The sequence below is a fragment of the Simochromis diagramma genome, unplaced genomic scaffold (assembly GCF_900408965.1).
Source record: "Simochromis diagramma unplaced genomic scaffold, fSimDia1.1 OVJJ01000302.1, whole genome shotgun sequence".
Lineage (NCBI taxonomy): Eukaryota > Metazoa > Chordata > Actinopteri > Cichliformes > Cichlidae > Simochromis > Simochromis diagramma.
Window position 1 is genome coordinate 9,376,820 of NW_024386792.1, and position 14,763 is coordinate 9,391,582.

General features: G+C 46.1%; 1 protein-coding gene across 4 annotated transcripts in view; it reads right to left on the reverse strand.

Annotated features, from left to right (window-relative positions):
• fam184b (family with sequence similarity 184 member B) overlaps positions 1 to 14,440 on the reverse strand; it is a 32,290-nt gene extending 17,850 nt beyond the window's left edge. For 3 of the 4 annotated variants that reach the window (XM_040024277.1, XM_040024278.1, XM_040024274.1), the window contains exons 1-8: positions 13,740 to 14,438; positions 6,734 to 6,922; positions 4,075 to 4,749; positions 3,330 to 3,465; positions 2,831 to 2,982; positions 2,191 to 2,736; positions 1,002 to 1,109; positions 611 to 909 (exon numbers count right to left, since the gene is read on the reverse strand). In XM_040024277.1, the coding sequence (XP_039880211.1) occupies positions 611 to 909; positions 1,002 to 1,109; positions 2,191 to 2,736; positions 2,831 to 2,982; positions 3,330 to 3,465; positions 4,075 to 4,749; positions 6,734 to 6,922; positions 13,740 to 14,006 (2,372 nt within the window). In that variant the 5' untranslated portion in view covers positions 14,007 to 14,438. Of the gene's footprint in view, positions 1 to 610; positions 910 to 1,001; positions 1,110 to 2,190; positions 2,737 to 2,830; positions 2,983 to 3,329; positions 3,466 to 4,074; positions 4,750 to 6,733; positions 6,923 to 13,739 lie in introns of all 4 variants that reach the window. The other variant, XM_040024275.1, reaches the window with a different exon arrangement.
• Positions 14,441 to 14,763: the final 323 nt, after the last annotated feature.

Consider the following 14,763-nt stretch of genomic DNA (forward strand, 5'->3'; position numbering starts at 1 on the left):
ATGCAGAGGAGCATCCAATTCCATAAAGTACATAAATATAAAATCTGAGTTTTATATTAATGCATTGCCATATTAAGATAATAAGATAACCTGTTATACCTTCAGCTGACAGGTCGGTTTTTAATGGGTGTATTTGAATGAGGGAAAAAAGAGGACATGTATTGAAGGGGGAACTGCGTGTAAACTGATAGTTTCGAGTGATCAAACACATTTAAAATAAATGCAGAGGGCTGGTTTTTGTTTGCGCATATGCTCTAATTGCTGTCGGCACATGGTGAAAAACAGGCTAATAAAATACATCTGTCGGGGAGGGCAGACTAATTGGTGATATTGATTTAATTTTCATTAATGTGCCGACACCGTTTACCAGCTCACACGGAATTTTTTCTGCTGCTACATCTAATTTCTTGCCGTGCGTTTGCTCTGTTACAACACGTTCCAAGTCAATAAAGTTTAGTCAAACTTGAAACGAGCTTCAATTCAAGTGATTTCCTTCCTGACTCTGATGTTTCCCAAAGATCATTTAGGTGAGCAGCGGGGGGGCTGATTACAAGCAGACTTTGTAATGGAAGCCTGAGCAGCTTTGGAAGGTCTGTGTTTGATCTGCTACCTGATCCGGTCCTCTGTGTGCTTCTGGTTTTGCTCTAGAAGACTCCTCTCCGTGTTCATCCGGCTCTGCTCCAGGACTTTTTCCTCCAGCCGATGCCTGTCAGCTTTCAGGGATGCGATCTCTCTCTGGTGCCTGTCCCGCTGCCTCTCGGCCTCGTCCTGAACGCGAGCCAGTCGACTCCGAGCCTGATGGAGCTCTTCCTCCAGACGGGAGCACTGCGGTCCACCCGAGGATGGAGCATCGGGGGTCGCCTTGTCTTTCTTGTCTTTATGGTGGATCAGTGACTCCAACCTACAGATCTGAGATCACAGGAACATATCTCTTTCTCTTCACATGTCACAGGAACTACAGCTGATGTTTTACTCTCAGTTAGCGTAACCTGACTTCTAACCTCACTGGTGGCATCTTTCAGTTTCGTCCTCAGCTCCTCTCTTTCCTTCTCCATCCTGCTGCGTAGCTCCTCCGCAGCTCTCCTCTCCTCTTCCAAACGCACGCACACCTTCATAAAAACATTCATCCTCATCAAAACTATTATTACATTAGCAAAGAATCTCCTTTTTAACACTCGACCCTACCCTTCTGTCATCTTCTTACAAGTGAGCCTAATTAATAATTAGTAATAATGAAGTGAACATGATAAGAGGGCTCAAAGGGTAGGCAATTATATGATAAAATCTTTAAATTTCTACATTTACTGGGAGCAAAAAACGTCTATTAAATTTCTCTTTTGGTTCAATCTGGGGGCGAGAACTCTCCCTACGGGGGTCACAAGAGAATTAACTGGATCAAAGGAAAGCATTTTTGCTACACAAACATAATCGTTCACAGATTTTTTCCCACAATCCCTTTCTTTCAAATTACTCTGAAGATATTCAGGTTAAAAAAAGAGGAAACTTTTGTTCAACATCGTCAGTTGCTGACAAGCGACGCAAGCCCAAAATATTTAGAAGCTCTGTTTTAATTAGGCAGCACCCCCGCTGAGGCTCGACTGTGCAACTCAGGCGCTGCGTTTCTGTGAACTTCAGTAACCTGGTTACTGTCGACGCTCCTCGGTGGCCCGAGCCGCGCAAACTTTTCCTCAGGTTTGTGGATTAAATGGGTGAACTTTTGCCTCGACCCTCATGGCTTACGGTACGTGTTTGACTGCAGGCAGGGAGATTTTTACTGTGTTGGCAACGGTTTGTGCTCATATCAAAAATAATTACATCCAAAGAGTGACTGAAACTAAAAATAATGAAGGCTGTGTTTTTTCGGCTTCCACAGCAGGCTGTTTTTAAATTTGAGATGCAAGCAGTGCACATTATAAAGAATCTGTGTCTGGTCCTAATACAGAGCCAGTCTCCTCTTACTTCTTAGCACCATCTCACTGGGTTCCAGTGCAAAATTACTAATGCTCATTTATGATATATAGCCTCAGTTTTTAAATATAGTAGCCAAACAGGTCAGGTCACTAAGTGGTATCAAAAATGCAGCTTCTTTCTCCAGTTTTCCTCTCTAACCTGATTTCTCCTGTTATGATCACTGGTGATGTCTGTTAAAGTTAAATGCAGAGAACTCTTTGTGTGCCGACACATGCTGACCTCTTGGTTGGTTTTCTTCTCGGAGCTCAGAGCTTCTTGGACGCCGTTTAATTCAGCCGCGTGTCTCCTCATCACCTCCTCTATCGCCTTCCGCACCTGCTCCTTCAGTCGCTTCCTGTCCTCCTCGGCCTTCTCCGCCAGCCTCTTCTTCTCCTCCTCTAGCTTCAGCTGCACGCCGGCTCTCTCCGCCTCGACCTGTTCGATGTTCTTGTCGAGCTGGGAACGAATGCGGACCCTCTCCACTTCCAGCTCTTTGCGCAGGCGGTCCACCTCTTCCTCCTTCTCTCTCCTCACACGATCCTTGACCTCTTCCAGCTGTCTGTGGTGCGCTTCCTTTTCCTCGTCTCTTTCTCGCCGTATTCGGTTCCTTTCCTTCTCGAACTGATCCCTCTCCTGCTCCCGCTCCCTCCGCAGGCTCTCTCGTTCTTTTTCGATCTCCTTCTGCAGTTTGTCCCGCTCGTCGTCCGCGTGCTTCTGAATGCGACGCAGCTCTTCTGTCTGGGCTCTCACCATCTCTGAGCGCAAACTGGACAGTGCTTCAGCGTGCTATTAACACACAACACAGCACACTCATTCATGCTGTGCTTATATTTTTGTCCACATTGCAGTTTTACCATATGTGCATGTGTGTGCGTGCTACCTGGCGTATCTGCCTGGCGTGGTCGCTGTTGCGGCCGCTGCTCTGCAGCTCCAGCTCTCTGTTCCTGCTCTGCAGACGGCTCACCTGGCTCCTCAGCTCCTCCATTTCAGTGCACACACACACCTCGCAGCCTCCTCGATTCAGCAGCTCCTCTAACACACAAAGTGATTGATTGATCGTCTATAGCAGAAGCAGAATGGATCATCTGACCAGTTCTGACTGAGGAAGGGTCTGAATTAAAACCCATTACTGTGCAATAAATAAAACTCAGAGTTTTGTGCTGACGGGGTGAGATGCCAGTTTGATGAAACTGTTTGCCTTTGAGCAGGAATGAATAATTTGTTACATTTTCTCTACATATTATGGCAGCGTGAGTGGAAAACTTAATTAACGGCGGGTTTGAATGAGGAATGGGGACGTGCACCTGGCACAGCTTCAGTTTTTGCAAGCTCGCTCCGAGCAGGGCAGGTAAGATTGACAGGTGCGAGAGGCAGACTACCTGCTCTGCTCTGCAGCTCGTCTTCCTGCAGCAGCAGCCGCTCCTTGGCTACAGCGAGCTCCTCTTCAGCCCGCTTGGCCACGCCCTCGGCCTCGGACACACGCCTGCGATCCAGCTCCAGCTCTTCCTCCAAGTCCTGCAAGGGAGGGATAAAGGCCAGGAAGGAGTTTAGCATGAGGGCAATTAAGGTCAGGCGATGCGGAATAGTACTGCATGTTGACAAAAGGCCACGAGGGAATAGAAAAGGAAAAAGAAACAGACGAGAAAGAGAGCAAGAGAGAGGCTGACAGCAAATTTGACACAGATGAGGGAGGAGGGAGTGAACACAATCAGACAAACAGAAAAAAAATGAGGGATGAAATGTGGTGAGTCAGGGAGCTGTCTTGCCCAGCTGCGAGCCTTTAATGGTCTGCTGTGAGGACTTACTGCATGTCAGCTCCATGCCAGCTCTCACAGGGCTTCTTAATGCTCATGCGTGAGGTGGTGCAGCGAATCTATCCTGCTCCTCATTAGCAGCTAGTTGGCAGTGGGAATAACACTCAGGGAAGGCAGCTTGTGGTTAGACAAGCAAGATGCCTCCCCCACCCCCGCTCACCCTCCACCCCCCCAGCTCTGCTTCTACTTCAGTCCCTTCTTTCCCATCAACACTATTAGCTGGGCGCATCAGAGACAGGAAGCTGCAACATTTCAATTTCCCTTCCCAGCGTTGGATTATGCACGCAGGGACGAGAGAAAAGGCGCGTACCTGTATTCGCTCCTGCAGCTTCACTGTGTTTCTCTTGCTCTCGGCTAGCCTCTCCAGGTGACTCTCCACCTCCGCCTCGGCCCTCTTCACCCTCTCCCGCAGAGCGCTGTGCATCCCTTTCTTCTCCTCCTCTTCCCTCTCCTCCCACCTCTGCCGCTCTTCCCTCCACTCCGCCTCTATCTTCTTCCTCATTTCCTCTCCCTCCTCGTTTAGATCGTTCACCTTTCGCTCCCATTGCTCCCTCTCCTCCTTCACGGCTCGCCTCTTCTCCTCCTCCGCTCGATCCCTCTCCTCCTTTAGTGCCTTTAGCTCCTCCAGGAGGGCTTTAATCCTTTCCTCACACTGCTCCATTTTCCTCTCCTCCTCCTCCTTCTTCTTTTCCTCCTCATCTTCTCTTTGCCTATCCTCCTCCTTCCTGTTTTTCTCCTCATCAACGACTGTTTTCTGGAGCTCCTCGCATTTGGCATCCAGTTGCTGGATCTGCTCCTCAGCATTCTCCAGTTCTTTGCTCAGTCTCAGGTTTTCCTCCTGGGCAACACTGATCTGGGCCTTGGCCTCCTGGAGGTTTTCCTGCGCACCCTGGAGCTTTTCCTCAAACTCTTTTCTTAGCTCTGCTTCCGTTTCCCGCTCCCTCTCCTCCGCCTGGATGCGGAAGAACTCAAAGTCCGCCTGCACCTGGAGCCACAGAGGACGAGAGAATAACTCACACATATAAACCTTTGGTAGTGCCAACCTTCCCTAAAAAGCACCCAATTTTTCTCCAACAACTCTCGGAAAAGCCTTTCACACTTTGTTCCATGCTACAATGATACTTATGCAATAACAAATGCATGCTTGTTCAAAGGTGTTTCACTGTGCTGAGATCTGGGAACTGTACAGACGGCTGGAGCGAACAGTGTGGACACAGACTATACAAAACATTTGTAAAAGGCCAGACTGGCCAATTAGTGGTAACGCTGTGACATTCACACAATACTCAGTATGTGGCAAAACATCATTACCAGCCTGCAATGTCGAGCTCAGGGCAACTCAGAGCCGCAAAAAACTTCTTCAAAAGTCACAAAACCAGAAATCAGAAAGAAGCCTCAGCATGCAGCAAGCTGCAAACATTATAAACCAAGGGGGCAGACACTGTGTGGGTTTCTTTGACATAGCTCCATATTAGTTATATTAGCTATACAGTTATATAACTATGACTTTTTTTTTTTTTTTTTGCAAAATAAGCCTTATTTGAACCCAAAGATTTGCTGTTTTCTGGCATTTATGGAACCCTTATTCTTAATAGTTAGATCTGCAGTAATGTGTGTTGACACTGTTCAATACTGTGATAACAAATAAACAAATACTATATGCTTATTAGCTATCCATTCACTGCTAACATAGACTCCAGGCACCGAAGAACCAATTACCACTGCTTTTACTGAAAAAATGTTCACATGCTAGGAGTTTATAAGGAATAAAATTATTATTTTCCAGAGGTGAAATCGAGACTCATTAGATCAGGCAACATTTTTCTAATCTTCTGTTGTGCAGTTTTGGGGAGCTCATGCAAACCATAGCCTCAGTTTCCTGTTCTTATCTGACAGTAGTTGCACCTAATGTGGTCTTCTGTTGCTGTCGTCCTTTGTGTGTGTTCAGAGATGCTCTTCTGCATACCACCTTCTTAACAAGTGGACATTTAAGAAGTTACTCTTGCCTTTCTATTAGCTTGCAGCAGTCCTGCCATTCATCTCTGACCACTGACATCATGAACAAGGCATTTTAACTTCACCTCACTGGATATTTTCTGTTTTTTGGCCCATTTTGTGTAAGGCTTAGAGGCGGTTGTGCGGAAGATCTCAGCAGCAGTAGTCTGATTTAAAAAGTGTCAAAACAAGATAATACTACAAAACTAAAGATGTTAGAGACAAATTTTACTAGCATAAGTGTTATGTTTGTGATTATATAGATGTTATGTCATTTATGCTCATAGGTACCTGTGAGAGATATCATGCAGTGTTTTGACACACTCACATTCTCATAGTTTTTGCACCAGTGGCGCTACGACACTTGTCTGCTCTAAAGGCGATAAGGCTTTCTTTTACTGGCGCATTAATCCTGTTCCAGGTTGTTTGATGTGTGACACTTATCGTTGTCTGTAGCCTGTTTCACTTAAAAACACATCCCTGTGGTTCATACGTTGAAAGCCTGTCTATGTGAGTCTGGTAGGTTTGTACAGGTGTTTTCTTGTATCAGACCCGCGCTGATCTACCTGCTTTGACTCGAGAAAATGACAGTAGGAAATGAAAAAACATGACAGATGCCAGACATGCCAGACAGATAACAAGGAAAAACATTTCAAAATAAAAGTTTTAGGTCCCTGTGTGCATTTTTTATGTATTTAGTTGTTAAGACGCTTTTTTGTTTCCCCCCGCGGACTCGATAGGAAAGCCATGTGGGTGTTTACGATTCATGTTGATGTTTTATTGTGGTGCACAGCATATAAATTATGAAGACTGGGTAAAGTAACGGGCTTTCTGAGCGAGGCTGGCTGCCGTAGGTCATGTTAGGGCCAGGTTTGATTTGCTGCCCTCACTGGGAGGTTAGACATTAAATTACAGAGACACAACAAGGACCCCGACCCCCAACCCCATAAACAAGGACTCACACATGCACGCACCTGGGCCCCGACTCGCTGCTGCTCATCCAGAGATTCCTGCAGCTCCAGGAGGCGTGTCCTCAGGGCTGACCCCTCCCCTTCGTGGCACGTCTCCATCAGGATCCGGTGCAGCTCGTCGTGGTGGGCGTTGCTCAACGCCTGCAGGGCCGCCTCCTGCTCCTCATTCTTCATGTTCAGAGAATAAATCACCTGGAGCATCAGCAACAAGAGGGCAAAGATTCAAGAGCTGTGCACATTTAAGCCTTCAAGACACAAACACTAAAAATTAGAAAGATATTAATCTATGTTTGCTTGTTTGTGTCTTCTTGCCTCCCTGCATTATTTTTCCACTTGAGTGTTGTGTATATAAGGTGGAGGAAGACGGGCATCTTCTAAAAAGTGATGTGAAAAACATTTTTTTTTTTAAATGTTCAACTGTTTTGTTTTGTTTCACTGTATTTTTTCCTCTATTAAATGTGCGAGCCATTGTTAAATAAGCATTTTGACTACAGATTTTAAAAAAAAACATTCACTAAAGCACATGTCCATTAAAAGCAGCAGCTTATCCTCTCTTTAAGGGATACATGACACTTTATCTTTGCAGATAAATGCGAACTAATCACCTCTCATGGATGTTTTTAATGTTAATGTATTGCTTATGCTCATCACAGTGTGTTGAGTTCATGCTTCAAACTGCATGCCTTTGACTCCCTCAGTCTTGGAAAGTTAATACCAGACTTCTTTGTGATTATTTTGAGGTGTCTTTTTTTCACTTGCTGAATGGTGCTTGAAAAGTCCACATTTGTATCCACTCTACAGATACGTGATATTAGATCACTTACCTCCATAAATAAACCACCAAGTCTAATATTTTTTGACTTGCTTGGTTAACTCCCCTTTTTTTAATCCACCAAAATCTGATGACTTCAGAATCCATCAAGCAACGCAGCAGAGATCCCAAAGGTCAAGAGACTGAAAAAAGGCCCTTTTGTGTAACACTTTTATTATTTTTGCAACCAAATGCAGAATATTTGAAACCTGAATGGCGAGTCATTGTTGAGAGATATGGAGCGAATAATGAATTTCCACAATTTGATATGAAAAGATTAAAAATGACCTTGGCCACCTTGTTAAAAATATGCACGTATTGAGAGTAAAACTTCAATATTTTATGAGGGTTTTCAGTCTCATATGAGCAAACCTGGTTACATCCTTATGGCAGCTGTATGCTAACAAATATTACAGTAACACAGTGTTGTATATCCTGTTACAGTGATAGAGTCACATATTAAACAGGGGCTGTAATGAGGGCAGGATGTGTATAAACAATCACCTGTGAGCTAAAAGCTAATGTTTCAGTCTGCTTTCAGAAACTATTTCTTCTCCTGGATCTCATCAATATGATGCGGCACCATTGTGATGCCTCACAGCTGGGTTTGAATCCTCTGACCGGCTAGGACCTTTCTGTGTGGAGTGTCGCATGTTCTCTTTCTCCCAGACTCCAAAGGCATGCATGTTAATTTCTAATATAGTGCCATGGCTGTAGCCTGCCTCTCATTCTATGACAGCTATAAGAAATATAAGAATATAAGAAAATTGATGGATGGAAAGTTTTAATAATGTCAGAGGGAGAATATATCCTGATCATCTTGGGCACACAAGGTTGCACAAACCCTCTGTTTGTGAAAGACAGCCAATCAAAAGAGAGTTGGATTAAAGAGAGAGGAGATCAAACTGGCTGCACCAAGAACCAGCTAAAAAAAATAACAATTTTGTACTGTGAATTATGCAAATGTACCATAGCGGAGACCAAAACTAAAACTATAGAAAAGATGGGAAGGGGAGACAGATCTCCAGCCTTTGCTAACACAAAGACCCAGACAGCCATTTACACCTAGATTTGCTAATTAGCCTAAACATGGATGTCTTTAGACTTTTGGTGGAAGCTGGAGCGCTCAGAGAGAACATGCCAGCTCCTCACAGAAAGCCCAGAGGATTCAACCCCAGGACCTCCTCGCTGTAAGGCAACAGTGCTCTCCACCAGTCGAAATAATATTCGACTTTAAATAGTAACACTGACAAACTGTGTGTCTGAGTCACGGACAGTCAGGCTTTATGCAGCGATGCCTGTCAGCATGTATGGAGCCTCCCTTCAACCTCTCCATATAGAGCGCTACTAACCTATGAAATATGGCCCGTTTCTCCCCGCTATTCACTTTACCCCCTGCGCCATGTCATCATCTCCTCCTGGTGACCCTGACGTCTCACTTATCCACTTGCAGAGGTGTGTGCGTGTGTGTTTGTGTGGACTCACACGCATGCGCGTACTGTATCCGGGAGACACATGGGCTCATATTTTACTCAGACGCCTCTCTGTCTGCAGCTGGTACAGGCCTGCTGGACATTCCCTGTGTCCCTGTCTCTGCCCAATGTGTGTGTGTGTGTGTGTGTGTGTGTGTGTGTGTGTGTGTGTGTGTGTGTGTGTGTGTGTGTGTGCGCGCGTGCGTGCATGTCATTAATCCTCTCTCACACACATTTACATTACCTCGACACTGTCAGTCTCCAGTAATCTGTTATGTATTTATTGTAAAGCAGGTTTTGGTATTGGTGTCAAATGTGAGATTTCTCTATCTCCTGTCCATCAGACGCTGGTGGAGTACATCACACCAATGTGCAAACTTTAGCAAACAGTGACTCATGACAGGGAGGAATGAAGAGGACTCTGAAACGGGGACAGGCTCTAAGGGGGAGGACGTTCTTTGCTGTCCTCTTTGGCTGGTTTGAAAGTGAGAGCATAGAGAAAAAAAGAGATTTAATGAAGGTTATTAGATAATACCTATTAATAATGCAGACCAGTGGTTCCCATCCTTGGGTTTGGACCCCTGAGGGGTTACAAAGTACACCTGCAGACACCTGAACTTTACACCCAACTCTGTTCGTTAACATGCTGTCGAAACAGCCTGCACTCTTCTGGGAAAAGTTTCCAAATCAGAATCAGAATTTCCACAACATTTTGGGGTCTGACTGCCAGGATTTGCTCCCATTGAACTAAAACAGCACACGTGAGGTCATCTACAAATGGTACATGATACAGCCTAGCCTGCAGTCTGCATGGCAATTTATCCCAGAGGTGCTGGACGGTGTCGAGGTCGAGGCTCTGGAATTTTTCAGCACCAAGCTCATAAGCTAAAAGATGTGAAGACTGATGTCTTGGAAACAGGATCTAAAATGGTTACCACATATTCAGATAAATTTAAGAGGGACCTATTAGTAACTTTGCATGATTCACAGTTCCAAATAATCCAGATTTATCTTACACTGGACCTTGGTACAATCCCTCAGTTCTAGCATTTTTTAACCTTTTATCCAGATTACTTCCGACTGACATCAGGTGGGTGGGGCTTCTGTGCTCTATCCAGCGCCGTGTGCTCGAGATGATAATCGCTCTCTTTGATGTCACATAGAGCCAAGAGTAGAAACGAAATACTAACTGAAGCTAGAGCAATCTGAACCTTTTAGTTTGCAGGGATTACTTAGACTTACACTGACTATATTATTTGAAAGAAAAAAAATCTCCCTCTCACCCCCTGGGGGTGGTATATGTGTGCTCCTCAAGCTCGGGTCCTCGACCGGAGGAATGGGAATCTGAGGATCCTGTGCAGTATTTTAGCTGTTTGTAGGAGTGCGCTCTTCTGGACCTCTGATGCTGTGCCTTAAATCTCCTGGAGCCACTCACACCAGTCATTTTATCAGCTGGCATAGCAGCAATTCATCAATTCTATATTATCAGTCCTTGTCCATGTACGCCTTGATCCAGCTGTCCGCTTCTCATCAGTATGCCCTGGTTCCCCAACACCCGACACAGACCTTGTTAAGCTGCACGACACCCGAGCTATTGTGGTTTCAGTGAAGCCAGTGGACCTACTGTCCCCATACATCAGGGATGTCAAACTCATTTTGCATCATGGAGCACATACAGCCCGATTTAAGCTTAAGTGGGCCTCACCAGTGAAACTCCCCTTTCTGTCAGTGCTGGTCTGGGTTGGACCTTCTGTATGTCTAGGTTCCACACACAGTCAGATTCTGCAAACACCTGCCCCCTTTTGAGCCTCTAATTAGCTCTGATGAGCACTTTTGTCTAACCAAAACCATCTGACCAAACATCAACAAAACAGGTCTTTGCAGAACACCTCATTATCTTAATAAAAGGTAATCAGAGGAATGTGTAACACAAAAAAATGTATTCAGGTTTTTTTGGGGGTTTTTTTGACCAGCAGGTTCTTCCATCTGCCGCTCTTCTCGGAGTGTGTGTGTGTGTGTGTGTGTGGGGGGGGGGGGGGGTACTATTTGCCATATCGAGTACATCTGAAGTATCACTACTTGACCTACAAGAGTCACCTTTTCATTCCTCTGAAAATTAATCACATGACCTAATCTAAGAAGGAAAAATGATCAGCCCAAGCTCACTCAGCGATGTATTAAGCAGCTATCGCTGCTTTATCTTTAGAGTTACAGGACAGGTAGGAAACCGCTGATCTAAATCTGTATGACATGTTTTATCTTTATCATAAAAGCAGTGACATCTATGCACTTGAAAAATCCACTCTTGTTCTATTTCATGCACTCGGGTGGGGGTTGGAGGAGGCTTGCTGCTACTCTAGAAGTTTGCTGCCTTACCTATTTAAAGTATAGGTAGGATATTTATATGTCACTAGCATGAATGAGTCACTTCAGCGGCTCCGTTTGTCTGCTACCGCTGCGCTTACCATTATCTGTTCATTTTTATTCATGCAGACAGTGGCTGCTGTTTAGCGTCAGCTCACTTTAAGGTCAGATTTAAGGAAAACCCGCTTTCACACAGTTAAGTAAAACTACTACATGCCATCACGAACAGTATTTATCGGATTTATTTTAGGAGGTGGGATTAAAGACAGCTTCACACTTTGATTCAGCTCTCTGGGTTTAAATCTTTGGCAGTTTGGCCAGAGAGCGGTGAGAGCCCGCCACTGTATATTCTGCCTCGAGATCCCCTTATCGATCCTGCTGGTCGATAATGTTATTCATGTGGCCTCACAAGCCAGTGCCCGTGCTCATTGACAGTAACTTCATAGTCAGCAAAGCATGAAATTAATATTCTGTCTACAGTGTAAAGGAGAGCAAGAGACAAGGCAGCTGAAACTGGAGTGAGACGTAGACTTGACTCGCTCGGTGCACAGAGGAGAGGTTAGGCAAAGAGACAAAGCAAGCGTGCACACAAACACACACTGTCTTACATCAGCCGCCCTCTCCCACTCTCACACATACCTCCACACATATCAAAGAGGGTACTGGGTGTGCTGGATTACAAAGCAGGGAACATAGCGCCTAGTGTACACTCGATAGGGTAAGTGCAGGAAATCCAAAGACAGAATTAGAGCCACCAGTCTGACGTGTAGGTGTGCACATAAGCACACACTTTAATATGCTACTGTTGATCTCTGTGAGTCATACAGAGACACTACTCCTCTCTCTGTAGTTGCGTTTGTGTGTGTGTGTGTGTGTGTGTGTGTGCATGCAACCTTATGTGAACATTCACAACAGCTGGCCTGACACGGTCAGCTCTCAATTCCTTCCCATTGGCTTCTTTTGCCATGTAAACACACTCCGACGTGCTGCTGGTTTATCTTTAGCAGCACCCATTCAGCCAGGGCAGACTGCTCTCACTGATGCGGGGAGAGGTGTGTGTGTGGGGGGAATCGTGCAAGTCGGGATGGGTGAGTGGAAGAGAGAGGCAGACGTGAGGAGGTGTGTTAAGTAGAAGTCCATATGTGTGGGTATGTTTGTGCGTGTGTGCCTCCATGCACACAGAATATGGGTTATTAAATATATAAGGTTACCACAGCTGACCCATTTCCTACTTCCTCTCCTCTGCTCTCCACCCCCCAAACAACTCAAATAAACCATGTGCCACATGCCCAGCATCCCAAAGCTCAGGGGAAACCAAACACACCAAATATGTGTATCGATGATTCTTATATTTCAGCCGCGCTCCGGGTTTCATTTACTGTGGTCGCCCCAGAGCTAAAGCGGGGCTGGCATGGCATGCCATGAAGTTTCAGAGGAGACAAAAACAAGTCCTGGCTTCTGTGGAGGGAGATCAGGGTGGAAAGGAACAGAGGGGTCACGAGAGGCTGAAGGAAGGGGCTGGCGAATTCCCCTAACAAGCACAGACACAAGTGCTGACCCCTCATCTGTGTCATCTTTGTTTGCCTGGGCCTGTGTGCATGATAGGAAGTCCTTTTTTTTAAGACACAGAGGTGCATCCACAAGGGAAGATGAGAAGTGCACAGTCATCAGTAACTGTCATAGCTCAACAAGCCATGGGTCATGCCCTGCCTCTGTGAGCATTATTGTGAAGATACAGAGAGGGTGAATCCTCACATGCAGCTGCTGCAGCTGTTAAACTCCCTGATAAACACAGAGAAATGCCATGTTGGTGTACCAAGCTGTTAATTAACTGTGGGGATTCATCTGTTTCACACCACAGTTAATTGATAGCACACCTTTGGAGTCGTTTTTCTCTCTGTTGGTCAGACAAAGAAGCATCACCCTGGGCTCTGGCCCAGCGAGCTGTGGAAATGTTTTAATATCCTAAACGCCCAGATTATAAATTGATGCACGGTGAAGGTAATCCATAAATCTACTGATTGATTAAAATTGCATCAGTTCTAATTGCTGCCTGATGTCTGGTGCTCGGGATCTGCAGCTGTCAGTCACGAAGCTGATCCAAGTTTTCCCGTCGTTATCCCGAGATAATGTAAAACGTGTAGACCTATGTACCGACTTTATAGCTTCTATTACCAGCCTGCTCCTTTTTAATTACTATTTATTTATTTTAAACTACGGATTTCATGTGTATTTTCATTTATTTTGACGCGCCGTCCGTGTCTGAGTGTGAGGCAGCCAGCGGATCATCAGTCAGCCTGACAGGAGTGACATCCGGGCGGCGCGCCTCCCTCCCTCTCTCGGTGTCACCGGCGGGTCTTACCTTGGTGAGCTGAGCGATCTTCTTGCACATCTTGCTGTGCATTTGATAGTCGTACAGCTCCTGCTCGATGTTGGAGAACTCTGCCGCAGTCCCGTTAACGGCGGAGCCCGGCCCGGGGGGCTGTGCAGCCTTACCGGCGCCTGAAGCCATAACGAAGCCCCCCAGGGGAACTTCCCAGCCCGGAGGATAGTCAGAAATGATCCCGCCGCCTCGCAGATGAAAATCCCCACCAGAAATCGTGTCAACTTTTTTACTTGCGCATCTCATTCCCCCGTCGGCACACCCTCTCCCGCGAACGGCATCTCGAGTAATCCGCTGCAAAACATTTGGGAGTAAATCGCCGGGGCTCTCCTCGTGCGTTCCCGTTGTTGCCCCCCTCTCCTGCTGCCCGCCCGGTGATCGCCGAGGTCACACGCTGGAAGTCCATCGGGGACGCGCTCGCGCCGACCGACCCTTTCCCTGTTGTCAACGGATTTTTTTTCCCTCCTTCTTAGTCTAACAGGGAGCGCTGGAGGATGAAGGCGTACAGTCCGACCACCTGTCTCGCGGCAGGGGCGGAGCGGGGCGTGCGTATCCTATGGAACATTACCGGAGACAGCTCGAGAGGCGCACTGCTGCAGTGCTGCCCCGCCCCTACCGGAGCTGCTGTATCAATGCCGATCAGCGCGCGGATGGGAGGTGGAGGAGGAGGAGGGGGTCTCTGGGGTCCAGTCGTGTGATTTTACTCCATCAGTCAGATAAAAGGGAAGCACTGAGGACAGTGTCAGTTGCTGTGGACTAATACGAGCACACGATTAAACCACATGCTTTGACTGTGGACTGATTTCATTGAAAAAAAAAAGAACAACTACTAGCACTCACTATAAAGGGTGGATTAGCACAGATGAAGGAACTTCCCACACAGTCATTTGTTTCTTAAACACACTACTTTCCAAGTACACATACACACCTCGCTGTCTCAAAGAAAGTCCTTAAGAGTGTGCAAGAAAATGAGAGCGCAGTGACTCACTATACGAGTGGACTC